The sequence below is a fragment of the Dermacentor albipictus genome, chromosome 9 (assembly GCF_038994185.2).
Source record: "Dermacentor albipictus isolate Rhodes 1998 colony chromosome 9, USDA_Dalb.pri_finalv2, whole genome shotgun sequence".
NCBI classification, from domain to species: Eukaryota; Metazoa; Arthropoda; class Arachnida; order Ixodida; family Ixodidae; genus Dermacentor; species Dermacentor albipictus.
Window position 1 is genome coordinate 83,899,909 of NC_091829.1, and position 15,838 is coordinate 83,915,746.

At 48.7% G+C, this 15,838-nt stretch overlaps 2 protein-coding genes across 5 annotated transcripts in view; one reads left to right on the forward strand and one right to left on the reverse strand.

Annotated features, from left to right (window-relative positions):
• LOC135919837 (multiple PDZ domain protein-like) overlaps positions 1-15,838 on the reverse strand; it is a 532,904-nt gene that overhangs the window by 461,605 nt on the left and 55,461 nt on the right. The gene's annotated exons all lie outside the window — the stretch shown is intronic.
• LOC135919838 (inactive pancreatic lipase-related protein 1-like) overlaps positions 1-15,838 on the forward strand; it is a 152,251-nt gene that overhangs the window by 113,224 nt on the left and 23,189 nt on the right. For both annotated transcript variants that reach the window (XM_065453791.2, XM_065453792.1), the window contains exon 3: positions 5,028-5,174. In XM_065453791.2, the coding sequence (XP_065309863.1) occupies positions 5,028-5,174 (147 nt within the window). The remainder of the gene's footprint in view (positions 1-5,027; positions 5,175-15,838) is intronic.

A 15,838-nucleotide genomic window follows, 5' to 3' on the forward strand; every position in this document is an offset into this window, starting at 1 on the left:
AAGGGCCACGTAACGGCTCAACACCGCAGGCTTTCTTGCGAAAGCCCTCCCGGCTACTGCGCAGCCGCGGTTCTCAAGAAATCCCCACGTATACACAAGCAGCATTGCACTGCGCTTACGCAAGCGTGCGTTACTTGTAGCACCGCCCAAGAGCGTGCCTCCGCGCCGTTCCCTCCGGGACGGAATTTCGCGGTCTCGCGAGCCAAACAAATGCGGCGCTTAACTCGTCGCGGTGCGCGGGCGAGTAATTACCCGGCGGGTCCTGTTGTTTCGTTTCGAAAGAGAAACGCGGGGGGGGGGGGGGAACGTGCCAAGCGTGTACTTTCTTCGCGGGACGCTCCCAAAAGGCTTTGACTGGCGCGCCCTCGCGTGCGTCCACTTGCGCTTATTTGCTTCTCAAAAAAAAAAAAAAACGGACGCCTGGCGGCGTCGTGGTGCGGCAGCGGCCCGTGACGTCGTCTGCGACTCGGGACCGCCAGCAGACGACGGGAGCGAGCAGACGACACGACACTGACACGATTCACACGCGTGACGGCCTGAAAGGAAAATTACGCCCGGCGGGAAAAATGGTCGAAACGTGCATACGAGAGAAGCCCCGCGAGCTTGCTGACTTCGCAACAATCGCGTGGCACGAGAGAGGGATGGGCACAAGCGGCTAAGAAGGCGCGAGCCAAAAGGAAGCGAACGCGCCCGGAAAGCACATTGGCGAAGGTGCCAAGAACACGTCTTAGCGACGGGCAATACTATAGGCGTTACATAGTGCACACTTTCTGTTCACCGATTGAAGGGGGAAACAAGTAACGCAAGGCACGATATGCACCTCACGAAAGTCCGCGAAGAACTTGATTTAAGGGGAAAGGCTCGCTGTGGAAATACCCCGAGGATCAAAAGGCACACAGCTTCGGACTGACGCAATTGTACAAGGATGTGATCTTACGAGATATTGGTATCGTCTGGTACGGTGCTTGATATGCAACGATATCGAAATACTTCAGCTGTATTGCGCAGCTGTGCCCGTAAATAAGTTCGTACACTCGCTTCTGTCCGCCTCAAGGCGCATACGGGTGAATGTTGCTCATGAAAGCGACTGTAATTAAAGTATTGCGAGGGATATAGTCTTTTCGGCGCGTATGTCATCACTGGCACAGGCAACGGTCGTTGATGTATAGCGACAACGTTGAGCACGATCTCAACCACGTGTACCATCTTCGCTCATCACTGATCGTTGCGGCGATCAGCGTTGCATACGCGGATAAAAGCACATTTGTTAGAGATATAAAGAAAGATCAATTAAGCTTTAACTTTTCGGGCCAGCGAAGCACGCCACGAAAGCAGGCCTTTAAAAAAGCATTCCTTTAGAAACGCTCTTTGCGTTCACAGGTAGCTTTCATTCTAAATACGCATGGCGCTATTGGCACAATGCCCAACCGTTTCCGCGGGGACGCCAGATGAAGAGGCAAGGAAAACGTGCGGAAACTGTCTTATTTGCAACGCAAGAAGAGAGAGAAAAAAATATCTAGAGAGTTTGTGCAAAGAACGAGGTCTGGCATACTAAATAGGCACGTACTGGTGAAGACAATCGCCCTGAAGGAATAACCTTTACGACTCGTGCAACGGGGCACAGCCGAGTTGATGCGTGGCATGACAACCGCCCGTCTTAGCGCGGCTTTTTACGCACATCTTCGAAGTGCACGTAATCTACCCGTCCGTTATCGCGAAACCTTTCACGTTCCTACAATGTGCCCGGAGTGCTTCTTGAAGTTCAGTGTCGTATGGCCTGCTATACGCTGCTTCACTTCCTGCTGCCTTGATAAACTCTGAAGCTGCTGTCACGCATACATATTCTGCTTTTCTTTCGCCTCCGGCTCTGCAAGTAAGCTTTAGATCGGGAACTTCTATCTAAATACACGGGAAGGGAGAAGTCTTTCTCGGCAACCACTGCACCGAATTTGATGAGGCCTCGCGATGCATTTAAAAGAAGAAAAAAAATTTAAGGTCTAGTGACTGTAGCGAGCGGATTTTTTTTTATTTAAGCCGTCAATATTTTTAACAGAATTTACAATTTTACATGTACCGAGTTTCCAACTGTGTAACGCAACAATGGAAAATGATATCACGATTCTGTAAACGCACCGAATAACACAATTATAAAGCGGGGGAAGTTGATGTGTTATATGACGGTCTGAAATATACCACTAATACGTGAGTAGGACTTTTGCAAAAAACCTTCGTAAACGTTGTAACTACATAACGTAAGCTGTAAATTCATATATCGAATTTGTCAGCCTTAGATACTCTAAGAGATGCAGCTTAGAGAACTGCGATACCTGTCTTTAGCGCAGAGTTGAACATTTGTAAGATTCGTGCTTCGATCGATTTTGCACCTACCAGTTTTTGAGAATTCTTGCGAAAAAATTCCGTGCCACACAAGTGAGAATTCTGCTTGCTAGCGTCACCAGAGTTTAACTTTCTCTTTCAAATAGAAACGCATTTGACTGAAATCGGTCCAGCGATAGTCTCACAAAACCATGGCTGGGTCTTACATGTATACGTGCAATAGGGAAATTGGAGTCTCGGCCCCGAGCTAAAACTCCCTCTTAAACACATTAACGTACACCCGGCCACAAAAGTTTACGGACGACGGGATCTCATAAAATCTTCCATTACCGACAAGCCTGTAGCAGTAGCCAGTAAAACTGTATACAATAATGTTGTTAGCATATTCTAGTCTAGACCCGAAATGCAAATACCAGGCTGCGTTGTGAGGCTGCGGAGATATTCAGCTTCTTCTCGGATTTCATGGTCCGTAATATTTTGTGGCCGGGTGTACATGGCATAGCTACCGAATCCACACCAACTTCCCCACCTTTCAGTCAAACGCTGTCTTAAACTTCCTTTGGTTCCTCACGAGTACGACAGAGCAAGTATAGACCCTCAAGTACATAGACTGTGAAGGAGGAGGTCTGTATACCTGCGTTACAACCGTGACCCGCCATGCACGGTGACTCCGTGTCCGTGGCGTTCTGCTCGCGAGCACGAGGTCGCGGGCTCGATTCCCGACTGCGGTGCGACAGCGTTTCGATGGAGTCGGAATGAATTAACTCTTGGTACACTGTGATTTGTGCGCACGTTAAAAAATGGCTGTGGTTTAGCTAAGGTTAAGCCCAGGATGCGAAGCATACTAGACTTTATTTTAACCCGACAGCGTTAAGGAGCTCGTGTCGCAGAAAAGCCGGTGTCGTCGGCGTCGGCGTCTGCGGCGTTGGCCGTGAGTGATAAATCCCAGCAGGCACTTTATGAATAAATATGGTAGCTACGCAGCCGCGCGCGGCGCAGCAAGGAAGAGCGTGGTTGTGCGGCTAGTACGCTTCGCATAAAAAACCCCAGGTGGTCGTAATCACAACGCGGAGCTCCCCACCGTACGGACAAGTCTGATGCATAGCCACAGCGTTCGCTTGGGACGTTATACCCCGTGAGGAGTATAACACATAACAAATCAATCAGTATAACAAACAAAGTATAACAAATCAGTCAGTCGAATTACCTCCGAAAAGCTTTGTTTAGATACTTCAACTTAGGAAAAGCTATTTAGCACGCATAAATTTTTTAAAAGCGTCGGAGAATCGTTATAGTGGGCAAATGATACACAAAATTTAGAAGAAACACCGGCAGGAAAGCGAGCATGTTGGCACACGTGGCAGATATTGCTGCGTATACTCAGAGGTGTCAGCGCAGTCGAGTTGCCTTTTTTAAACAAACAGCAGCCGCGATCTACTAGCCTATAGCATGACGCACGAGGCCATGGGTACCGACTACTTTAGTCATGTCAGCCATATGTCATCTTAATGTCCTGTGCTACACCACAGAGATAAAGTGTAGTCATCAAAGGAGCTGATGTGCACCTGTAAACTAATGTAAACTGGTGTGTACACGTTTAACATAGGTGAAGACTGCAGCTGAGAGACGGGAGGAAGGAGGTCAAGGTTTCTTTGCACTGTCTTCGTCGTGATTTTTTTTTCTCTCTCGAAGGAGGCCGAACAGCGTTTCGTTGACCTCACAGGTATACCATTAGTATAACATACTGACGGAGGAAGCGTGTTCAAGTTGTGAGGACGTCAAATGCAGACGTTCTATTAACCATTGCAGTGTCCTTGTATTTCTTTGTTGTTGTTGTTGTTGTTGTGTCCGTTTCTTTTTTCTTCAGGGAATATAAAACAACACTTTATTTTCGGTTATTGAGAAGGGGAAAAAATGACACGGATAATGGCAAATACATTCTTAGTATATGGTCTTCACTAGAGAGTGTGGAATGTATACGGGTACGTCAGAGACATGGTGGGACAGAAACGCGGAAACGTACCGTTACGTCAGTGACAATGAAAGCGCTAAAATAGACTGGTAGCTAGAAATTGATTATATGCAAGCCAAAGTTGACTCAAAACCGGACGACGTGCCGGGGTAATGTCACGATGTTATTTCAATGCTATTCCTTTTGGCGCTTCTCCTGTTTTAGCGGCGTTCCGTCCACAGTAGCACCAAGATCGGAAAGCGGTGCATGATGAGAAAGAAATAGAGCCAAGCGAAAGGAATCTTTCCCTTATACCGGCCCACACGGATGCCGAAGCCCCACGAAAATTCCCCGCACCAACACCTCATTGGATTCACAAATTTCCACAGAGTTTGGGCCGAGGAACACAAACATTCACAAATAAATAAAGGTTACGCTGGGTTCGAACGCTTCGCCGAGCACTCTAAACCTCCCAACTTTGGCAATTTCTCCCGCACAACAACTGCCAAAACACGCTTGCATGTAATTAAATCCGCGACGTGGCATGACGTCATTTGCACTGCCTTTTAGGCGCGAAGGTCAAAGCGGGAACTTCGAACATTTTCTTTTCTCGAGAGAAACGTTTATAGAACTTTGAATGAAGAAAGAGCACCTAACCAGTCTATATTGGCTTGGTACTTATTTGACGTTTAGTACAGTGTATTTATTTTGACGCTGTCCTATCTCCCGCGATCCGCAGGACATGTCGACGGAGCTGCTGACCAAGGACAACTACAACGTCATCGTGGTCGACTGGTCACAGGCGGCTCAGCCCCCGTACACCCAGGCGGTGGCCAACGCACGGATGGTGGGCGCCCTGGTCGCCGACATGATCATGCACATCCAGGTGAGAACGCACGTCCCACCATTTCTTTCTTTCTTTCTCTCCCTCTTTCTTTCTTTCTTTCTTTCTTTCTTTCTTTCTTTTTGTCTAAGAAAGTCTGCCCTACGGTGGACATTTAAATGAAGTCATGAAGGTCCTCAGTAAACATATTGCCGATGAGCAGTCTGTGTACGTAACTTAACTGGTTTCCCATATTCAGCGCCCCATGTACGCCGAGTTGTCTATACATACGGCCTCGATCGCGCTGGCTACGTGCGATCCCCCTGGTTAGTTTGCATGATACAGCGACCGACCCTGACAGTCGTTCCCCCGGACCTACACGAACTTTTTTTTCAACTGCAACACATTGTTTTCTAAGAAACCTCTGTTAGGTTTTCTTTGCAGCTTCGTGGTATACGGCCGGGTGGACGACATTTCTTTTTTCTTTTATGAACATTCCTCCACCTTGCGAGCTTCCGCATAACTAATTTGTTGTACATAACTGTGTCTCATCAGTTGCTAGTTTGACAGCTCTGAGAATTTCCTCTCGTGCAGACCTCTATTTACAGCAAAATGGATTCCAGGCCCACTCGGGCGCATTCAGATGGAAGTTCCATGCAAAAACGTTGGAGATCAGATATTAGGTGCACTGTAAGACTTATACCTTGGCTGTTTGGTTCAAAGTTCTCAAGGAAATACGCAGCGTGACATAGACTACGACCACCATGACTAGAACTGACTGAGGTACCAACACGTACTTGGCGTCTTACGCTAGTCCGTGCCTGGCCCTTCGTTCGTCCTCGCCTGTTGTGCTGCTTCTCTTCTATAATATAGGAGTGTATGTTAAATAACGAATATCAATCCTAAGTTCACCCCTACGGCGTCAAGAATAATTCAGGTGTGTACCCAAGCGACTGTATCGAAGTCCAATCAGTTCACCAGCTTGCTTGTATCCACAGAGAAATAGAGAGATAAAAGCGAAGGGCGGTTAACCAGAAGATATCTCCGGTTGGCTACACTGCACCAGGTAGGCGGAAAAGGTTGCAAAAGATGAAAGAACAAAAAGAAAAGAGACAAACAATGCAGAACTGTCTCTATGGACGCTGTCGCGCAGTCCCCGAAGGGGCCACATAGTCATACACAGCGTCAACGTTCCAGTAATGCATTCAACGCCACACAGTTCACGGTCACAACTCGCCACACAGTCCGGAGTCTCTTAAGTAAAGCAGCCGCACCTTTCTATAGCGGCACGGGCTGATGTCCGTGTAGGCCGCTGTCCAAGAGTTTTACTCTCAGTGAGAGGGCGCTTGTTGCAGGGTGGTCTAGCTGTCGGATTCTTTCATTTGCTTGTCTTATTTTTTAACGTAAGTAGGACCTTAGGCAATAAAATAACAAGAGACTGGTGGCGCAGCCCACCTCCCCGTTCCAAAGGGGACACTCGTAACACCCATCCATCCCTCTAGCTTGGCTGAGAGCGCTGCTCTTTGCGGGTTGAAACGAAGGCGCTCGAAAAAGAAGGTGCGAGATCGTTTCGCTGCACCAGCAGTAGTATCTAAACGCATAACAAAAAAATGGCTGTGGCTTAGGTAAGGTTAAGCCCAGGATGCGAAGCATACTAGCCTTTATTTTAGTTGTTGAACCACTGTTTAGCCTGGTGAACTGCTGTTGCTTGGCTATATTTGGTTCGGCTAGACGAAGAAACAACTCATGCATTACTTCTTCGCCTTCAAAAGTGGAACGCGACAGCGTTCCCGTCGACCCGCCAAGGGGTGTAAGACAATGGGCTACAGGGCAGCGACTACGCGTCCCGCATTGGACGCGGTGAGCGTCGAGCAAAGCAGCGTTCGGCGCGGCAACGAAATGTGCGCCTGAGCAAGAGACGCACGCCTTAGAAACAGCGCGTTTCTAAGGCAACACCGCATTCACTAGAGGCGCTTTTGTACCGCTTTGAAGCGTTGTACTCGTGGCTCAGTGGTAGCGTCTCCGTCCCACACTCCGGAGACCCTGGTTCGATTCCCACCCAGCCCGTCTTGCAAGAGTTGAGCCAAAGCCACTTCTCCTCTGTCGTGACGTCACGGTGTCACGTGATTTCATGGTCACCGCCGCGCCTGAGGAGCTGGGTTGAGCCCTCGTAATATGCTTCGCATAAAAAAAAATGCAGCTGCATTTTACATGACAGCAGCCAGCCCGATAGCAGATCTGCTAGGCGTCTGTGTCCGTGGAGCTTCTGTGGCTCGGTAAACCTTGTGGTTGACGGAGAAGCTCAGTATTCAGCGCTGCGCGATTTGGGCCATCCTTTTTCTCGAACAGCTCTCCTCGATCAAAGTCAAAGTCAAAGAGTTTATTCAGAAAACGTATGGTACAGTTGCCTAGGGCGCAGACCAAAAGGCAAGTGGATGCCTGACAAGGAGTCTGCGCCCTTCTTGCTCCCATTCGAGAGCACAAGACAATCAGCGCATAAAATTAACACTAAACGAGATGGAAATCGCAGTCGACTGCGATTAGGCAAATGCCACGCAGACAGATAATAGAAACAACAGGACGGTCCGCGGGTCCCGCGCACCATCCTGCTGTTTCTCTTGTCGGTCTGCGTCCCTGGCGCTGTTTCATATTTATGCCACCACACGTAACTCGCCCAGCTGTCACTACTTTTTCCCAAGGATATACTGCTGCTGCCGCATATTTTGTGGGTTTCGGCACGGCGGCCAATGACACCGCAGAGTTGCGCGCCTGGATCGCGCATTTCTCTTCCAACACGGTAGGCCGGGCCCTTGACAATGACCATGAGAGGTAAAAATGTATGCGACAAAAAAAAAAAAGAAACGGTATAACAGCCAAGCCAACCCAGTCGGGGCACCTTCGAACAGCCTCTTCGCCCATTTCTCTTTTCGTCTGTCAATTTCGTCTTTTCGTCTGCCGTTCTCGGGAGTGCAAACACGCGAACCGACGCGGCGTTCACGACCGCGCATACACACGCGGGCGTGTTCGCTTTCAAGGTCATCGCAGAGGCGAGCTCGAAAAAATCACCGCGCCCGCAATACACTGCGCTGTGTACTTTCCATCGCCACCTCGAAGCCTGCAGGCCCGGCCCCGTCCTCCGCTCGAGAGAGTTGCCAAGTTTGAAGGACGAACGCCAGGCGGCGTTCGGTGCTCCAATGTGGCGTGCAATAACAGTCCGCCAGCGAGGGCCGTGCGTCTTTTTTCGCCGGTCTTGCAGTCTTCGATGTCGAAATGTTTGCCTTCGCTCGCATCCTCTCGAGCTGCCCTCCGCCCAAGAAGGCCGCGCCGTCTGTTGTTTCTCAGCTGCGTCGACGAACGTTGGTGCCAAGATAGCGCTCCCCGCTCATTTGTGATGCGTCACGGGGTCGCTGTATTCATTGTCTCGCGTCGTTCTTGTTCGTGGCGTTTTCTCTATCAAGCCGAGCCTGTGCGTCACCTCGGGCGTCTGAAACGGCGGGGTGTAGCGCGTACGCTGGGTAAATCCGACAGACGCATCCAGTGAGCCCCTCACACATGCATGGAGGTGGAGGGTGTTATCTACAGGCGGATCTAGCCTTGCAGAGGCGTACAGGTAGTTACTCATCTCGAACGTCTCCTTTTAACATGCGCGGAGTTAAAACATGTCATCAGAGATAAATGTGGATAAACACTTAATGTGTGGCTATAACGCTGCAGGCAAGAGGGATAAACAAGGTGGCTAGACGAAACAAAGGCAGGTTTCCTCCACTCGGCTCACATTCGCAGAGAGCTTTAGCTTACCGTTGCAAATGTACGCCATGCCATCACCGTCTACGCCAGCTGCCAGGCTTACGCTTTATATACAGCCAAGCCGTGGCGCTAGATGGATGCGCTGCGCGGCTTTGATAGCATGCACAGGGTTGTAAGCTCCGGTAGAGCGGCATTCTAAAATATGTATTAAAGCAGAAGCAGCAGCAGGCTTGAACTGACGGGGGCACAGTCTAAAGACAAAGCGCTGCATGCGCGCATTGATTTGGGTGCTCAGTTTGCGAGTGTCGGTTCTTTCTTTAAGGTCAGCTGCGTGGTTTAGCTGAGGGTGATTATAAGCAACAAGACCACCGGCATGCCGTCAACCAGTTGTGTTGTAACCTGCCATCCGAAATGTCATGCTGTTTCAATGGCGAGGATAGACGACCGCGTCTGCATAGTTTCACTTAAGAAGGGCCCGCCTATAAAAGCCAACGACAGAGAAGCCAAGCTTCTAGGTCTGGCTGCAGTCTTGTTGCACTGGAAAGTGAGTTGTGATTCTGCAAGGACGCACACGGTCGCCTTTTTGAGGCACTACTGCTAAGTTATTCCCGTAGAAATTCGTCCTGTCTCTTAAATAGCCTTAGATACGTTGAATTGTTGTGAAATTCGTGCAGAACATTGCTGGAAATGGCTAAATATTGGTCGGCGTTACGAACACCACCTTGTGCTTAGCAGTGACGTCGGGGGGCTTGACTTTCGGCTGCCGACAAAAAAGTTAACGCTGAATATGTCGAGTCAGTCGTCGATCATAACGACCCAGGCAGAGATTCTAACTAGCCAACAGACCCATGAGGCTGGCACCTGCGTGATAACGTGGATCAGAGCCCGCATTCTCGCATATAAGCTACATGATCGTGGCAACGAAGTATACCGTTGTCGTACGTTGGCTTCAGCGGCTTCGGCCACAGCTTAACGACATGATCATTGAGGAATGTGGTATGGGGCACATTGACTTTTTTTACATAGCAAACTATCCTAGCCCCCCACCCCCTTCCGACTCTTCTCCGCAGTAGAAGAGAAGAAATAATGAATATAGAGCAAACGGAAGCAAAATAGGTGACGATAAGCGACGGGACCAAAGTCGATTATATAGAGCACCGTTGGTCAAGCTCGATTTCTTCAGGAACACCGTGTGCTCTCCCGGTTCTGTATGGGTTCATAAGCACGGGAACGTTACAGAAAACAAAATAATAATTATTATTACTCTTATAATCAACATGACGCCAGCTAGCGGCAAATATTTTTGGCAAGAACTGATCTAACCTCTCATATGCAGTGAGCGTGAACTATCGAAGCACTTTAAAATTATGGAGTTTCACGTGCCAAAACCACTTTCTGATTATGAGGCACGCCATAGTGGAGGACTCCGGAAATTTCGAACACCAGGGGTTCTTTAACGTGCACCTAAATCAAAGTACACGGGTGTTTTCGCATTTCGCCCCCATCGAAATGCGGCCGCCGTGGCCGCGATTCGATCCCGCGACCTCGCGCTCAGCAGCTGAACACCCATAGCCACTGAGCAGCAACCACGGCGGGTATCGAACCACTTTTCGTTGTATTGAACGCGTACAGCTTATCGCACCAGGACACATCTGCCAGCGGTGCTGGTAGTCGGTTATAAATCGACGGCTTCGTCGAAAGAGAGCACCGGCGAGAATTAAAAAAGAGTAGGCAATAAAAAAAAAATGCCCCGGTGGAAATAAATAAGCAGTCCGCACTCTCAGCTTACAGAGACGCTGCAAGAAGGTCGCGCATTGAAGCCACGGTGCGGAAAAAAAAAAAAAGGCGTGTAAACACGCTGCCGTTCAACATATATTTAAACAGCGTTCAGCGGCAGGTCGCGGTCGCCTTGTGGCGCGAGGGTCCGAGAGTGCCTGCTGCATTTCGATGTCTATCTTTTATGTTTGTTTTTGTTGTTTTTTTTTTTCGTTCCAACTTTCGCTGTCCCCGTTCTTTTGTTTCAGTCGCGGTTGCGACAAGCTCTCACTTTCTCTCACGCCTCGAAGCCAAGGCCGCGTTCCTCACCGACGCGCGAGACGCACCCAGTTGTAGATGAGGGGAGGAGGAGGGGCAGGGGGGGGGGACTCGAATAGTGCGGGACCTTGAGGGGGAGGAGGGGGAGGGAGGGGAGAGTAGCGGAGAAAGGTGGGAGGCGAGACGGCGGTTCGAAATAAGCGATGAGGGATCGCACCCGCACCCTGCCTCGCGGCCACGCGAGAGTCATCACCGCCGCCGGGAGCTGCTGTACGGTCACACCCCGTAACACTCCTGCAGCTCGGACGGCGTGCGTGCGTGTGTCCGTGTGCGGACTGCCAATTTTTGCGACACCAACCCGCGAGGCGCGTGGCCGCGCACCGACTGGCCGTATATTCTTCGTTATACACATTATCATTTTCTCGTCGTTCGCTACATGCAGTCGACTCTCCGCTTCGCGGGTTCCTCCGTTTCCTCACCTGTCGTTCGTTTCCGTTTAGGTTTGTTCGGTTCCTTTTCTTTCTTTCTTTCTTTCTTTCTTTCTTTCTTTCTTTCTTTCTTTCTTTCTTTCTTTCTTTCTTTCTTCCTTTCTTTCTTTCTTTCTTCTTTTTCCTTCTTCTTTCGTCATTACTCGAAGCCAACGAGAGGCAATGTGGGTGCCCGGCCCGAGGCAGTGCCGATTGCTTCCCTCGACGCGTGAACCTACAGCGTGCGGGAGAGAGTGCTTGCAGCTCGAAAGACGGCGTTCGGAACGCATCGGTTGTTATCGGTTGCGCGGGACACCTTTGAATTAACATAACTCGGATAATTATACCTACCGTTGGCGGAATGCTCCAAGGTGAACCGCCCGGGGATTCAAAAAGAAATAGAGAGGCAGCTCTGTGCGAACGCTTAGTAGGCATACGTCAAGACATTTGGCCCACCAGAGGCACGCAAATATATTTACGTCTTGCATTTTTGTCTCGCCCTTATCGCTTCGCCGTGATGCTGACCGACGTTCAGGTGACAGCCGAGCGCTACGCAATTAAGGTGTAGTCAGAAGGCTGTTTTCAGTTAACCAGTCTTATTCTCTCTCTCTCTCTCACAAATGCTGCAGTGTCTACAAAGATCACTCAGTGACGCAGAAGTTCAAAATGAGACCGCCATAGAAGCTTTGAGAAGATACTTCGGTGACTGGCACGGTGCCAGCCACCTCCGACAAAGTTAATTGCAACTTTAGTAATTAATTACAGGCATTTAAAACATTACCGCGCACTATTTCGGGCTCCCTTCTCCTATCTGCGCATGAGTGAGACATCAACCGCAGCCCAACAATCTTCTATAATTATCCGAGCAAGGTCTATACTCGGTTCCTGCAAAGCTTAATTCACCTCGACACCTCCTCCCGCCTGCACACGTGGCGGTCGCTTGAAGATCGCTCGCTGACTCTTGTTCCACGATCTACCACGTGTGAAACCAATTGATTTTCTTCTTTTCTTTTCTTTTTTTGGCATCTCGGCTAAAAGAAGCATGCCTCTGGTGCAACCATGGAAAAAAGAAAAGTAACTCTTCACCGACGAACTCCTTGATAAATTCTTAGGACTTCAACTGTGTTTTACTTTTGATTTGATTTGCTATCTTATTATTATTATTATTATTATTATTATTATTATTATTATTTTGCTAGACAAGTCTAATAACTTTTCTAATTCAACCGATATCTTGGCCGACTCCCCATAGTGGATATGCGCAATATGTAGAGGGAAACCCGCAATTAGCAATGTTTCAAATGTCCAACGAATAAATTAATACTACAAATAAATAGATGTGCACAGATTAAAGGGTTAACAGAGCGCACGGACGGCGACATTCGGAAGAACGAGAGGACAGAGCGTTGTGTCCTGTTGTTGTTCCCTCTGTTGTCGTTCGTGTGCGCTGGTAATCCTTTAAGAAGCTTTTACAGCCGCCGTGTTTGCTCAGCGGCTATGGTGTTGGGCTGCTGAGCACGAGGTCGCGGGATCGAATCCCGGCCACGGCGGCCGCATTTCGACGGGGGCGAAATGCGAAAACACCCGTGTGCTTAGATTTAGGTGCACGTTAGCGAACCCCAGGTGGTCGTAAATTTCCGGAGTTCTCCACTACGGCGCGCCTCATAATCAGAAAGCGGTTTTGGCACGTGAAACCCCGTAATTTAATTTTTAGATGCTTTTACCAACTAGCCCACCAAGCCGTCCTTGTAAATGTACGCAGACGGCTCATGCACCAAGGACCGTTCAGTGTGCACTTTTGTTCTACCGAGGTTAAGACTATATACGTGGCATGTTTAGGACTCTGTTGTGTTACTACACCGGTGACTGCAGAATTGTACGCGATTTTGGAAGCAACAGGTCAACGTGCAGATAGATGGGCCAATCGTTTGCGTAGATTCACAGCCTGCGCTTGAGTGCTCCACGTCCAGGAATTTTCGTCACTGCCCCTTCTGCATGCCGTCTGCCAAATTGCACCGCAATGCACTAGCGTAACTCGGAGGGCAGCACGTTAAAAGAAAAGTGCATTTCGAGAGATGAACCGAATTTTGATAACTTTCAGTGAGCAACGTCGAGAGGGTATACTCACTTCTAATGGCGTGCGCATTTACGGCGCCTAGTCGTAATCTTTCCCAGCGGTGTTTAGGTGCTATAATGCCGCAGTGTGTTTCGTGTTTTCAGCATTTCTTTACAAGAAGTGTTTGCGTATGCGTTGGACTTAATATGACTGCGAGAAGGAAGCAGACGTACATATTGTTCACGCACGAAAGCAACAGGGGAGGTCGAGGTTGAGATTTTTTTAAAACGTGGCCGCGGAAGCCGCTAGCAGAAGACACACACACAACTTCGCTAGATCTACGTGCTAATAGCCTTTCACAACGCTCAGGAGAAGGCTGCTCAATTGCAGGAAATCATTAATAATTGCAGAAGCGTTGCGTCTTGATACTACAGCCGAAACTCTACTAAGGCTGCAGCTTGCATCTTATTTATCTTCTTTATTTTTTTTAAATATTATTTTACAATCGCACTTCTTTCAAGTCTTTGACAAGCTGCCAGCTCTTCCGCACGGCTTTATGGCTGCCGTCCCACCAATAACGAAGAAAGAAAAAAAAAGCAGGCGGAAAAGATAGAAAAAAATAATGTCCAGCAAATCGCAGACCGACAAAAGATCGCCATTCATGCTTGACGCAAACTAGCGGGTTTTCCCGTTACACGGAGTTCTTGTACGCACTATGAGGAATACATTTAGCATATTGCGGATTCAAATGGTGTCGCTAGTTATCAGCAAGCTCGTTCGTCAATTTGCAAGCGTCGGTACGCATCCGTGATGCTTTATCATCTGCTGGTTAGTATGAAAGTGGCACGGGCGAAATAGTCGGCGAGGAGAATTAATAATTAGGAGCCGAGCGCGTCGATTCAACTTCACGACGGTTGACGCCTGCCACCTAAAACCGCTTTCGATCGCGCTCGAGCCCTAGCGGGGTCGAATTTTTTCAATCTCGGCTGGCTCCCTTCCACGTACAGCTTGCGTAAAGGAGCCAGTCGAGATTGAGAAATTTGATCGCCATCGTGATCGGGTAAAATCTGCGCGTCGTTCGCAAGAGGAAACCAAAACCTCGGCGCTGGACTGAATGCAGGCCGAATTCGCACGCACAGTTATAACTAACGCGCGCGCGCGCGCGCGTTTGTGTGTGTGTGTGTGTGTGTGTGTGTGTGTGTGTGTGTGTGTGTGTGTGTGTGTGTGTGTGTGTGTGTGTGTGTGTGTGTGTGTGTGTGTGTGTGTGTGTGTGTGTGAGATGTTGAGCGTTCAGAGCCCTTCGTTCCATGTCCCACTGTGTGTGAGATGTTGAGCGTTCAGAGTCCTTCGTTCCATGTGCCACCGTCGCTTTTTTGCCCTTTGTTGAGCAAAGCACTAGGCTCTCTTCCAGCCCTGCTTCGATCATTCAACATTTGTAAAAAGAATGCAGGCTTTTGGTTTAAGTAGTTCACGAAACGATGAGTATAAGCGCTAGAAACTTTGCTCAGATTACCCGTCCCAACATACTTTCATCAGCTAACAGAACTTTTGGCTTCATGAGACGACACTTGCGTGACGCCCCGCAGAACGTAAAACTACTAGCTTTCAAATCCCTTATCAGACCGAAAGTCGAATACGCATCACCCATCTGGAATCCATATCAAGTCTATCTAGTTAACGAGCTCGAGTCCTTTCAAAACCGCGTCGTCAGATACATCCATTCCTCATACTCATACGACGTAAGCGTATCATCCTTAAAAGCAACATCTGATCTACAGCCCCTTGCACGTCGCCGTGCTACTGCTAGCCTTTGCCTCTTTCATAAGTTTTTTTACAGTACCTTATTTCACGAGCCATATATCACACCACCCGCACGCATATCTCTACGAACTGGGCACCCATTACAAGTCTTACGCCCACGCTCCCACACAACTACATTTTCCTCGTCTTTTTTTTCCCGCACAGCATCAGATTGGAACGCCCTTCCCCACCACGTAGCTGCAATCACTTGCCCGACATCGCTTCTGGAAAATGTGTCCTTGTTGGCTAATCATTAACTTGCTTTCTCACGTGTTATTATTTCTGTTGTTTTGCACTTGCGAAAATGTAGCTTCAATGTACAATTTTTTCTGTATACCTGTGTTTATATTTGTATATTAATCTGTACCCACCCCTTATGTAATACCCCTAGCAAAGGGGTCTTTAAGGAAATAAAACTGAACTGAACTGAACTGAACTGAACTGAACCGAGTTGTTAATGCCTACTGCTTCGTAACCACAATGCAAGAATCTATGGACGCGGATTTTTTTTTATTTCTAGGAAGATGCCACTTTTTTTTAAGTGACTTTGTGCTAAGAGGAGTCATAAACAGAAATCAACACCTTGTGAATTTATAGCCTGGTGCATGGTTGCAGGTGGTTTA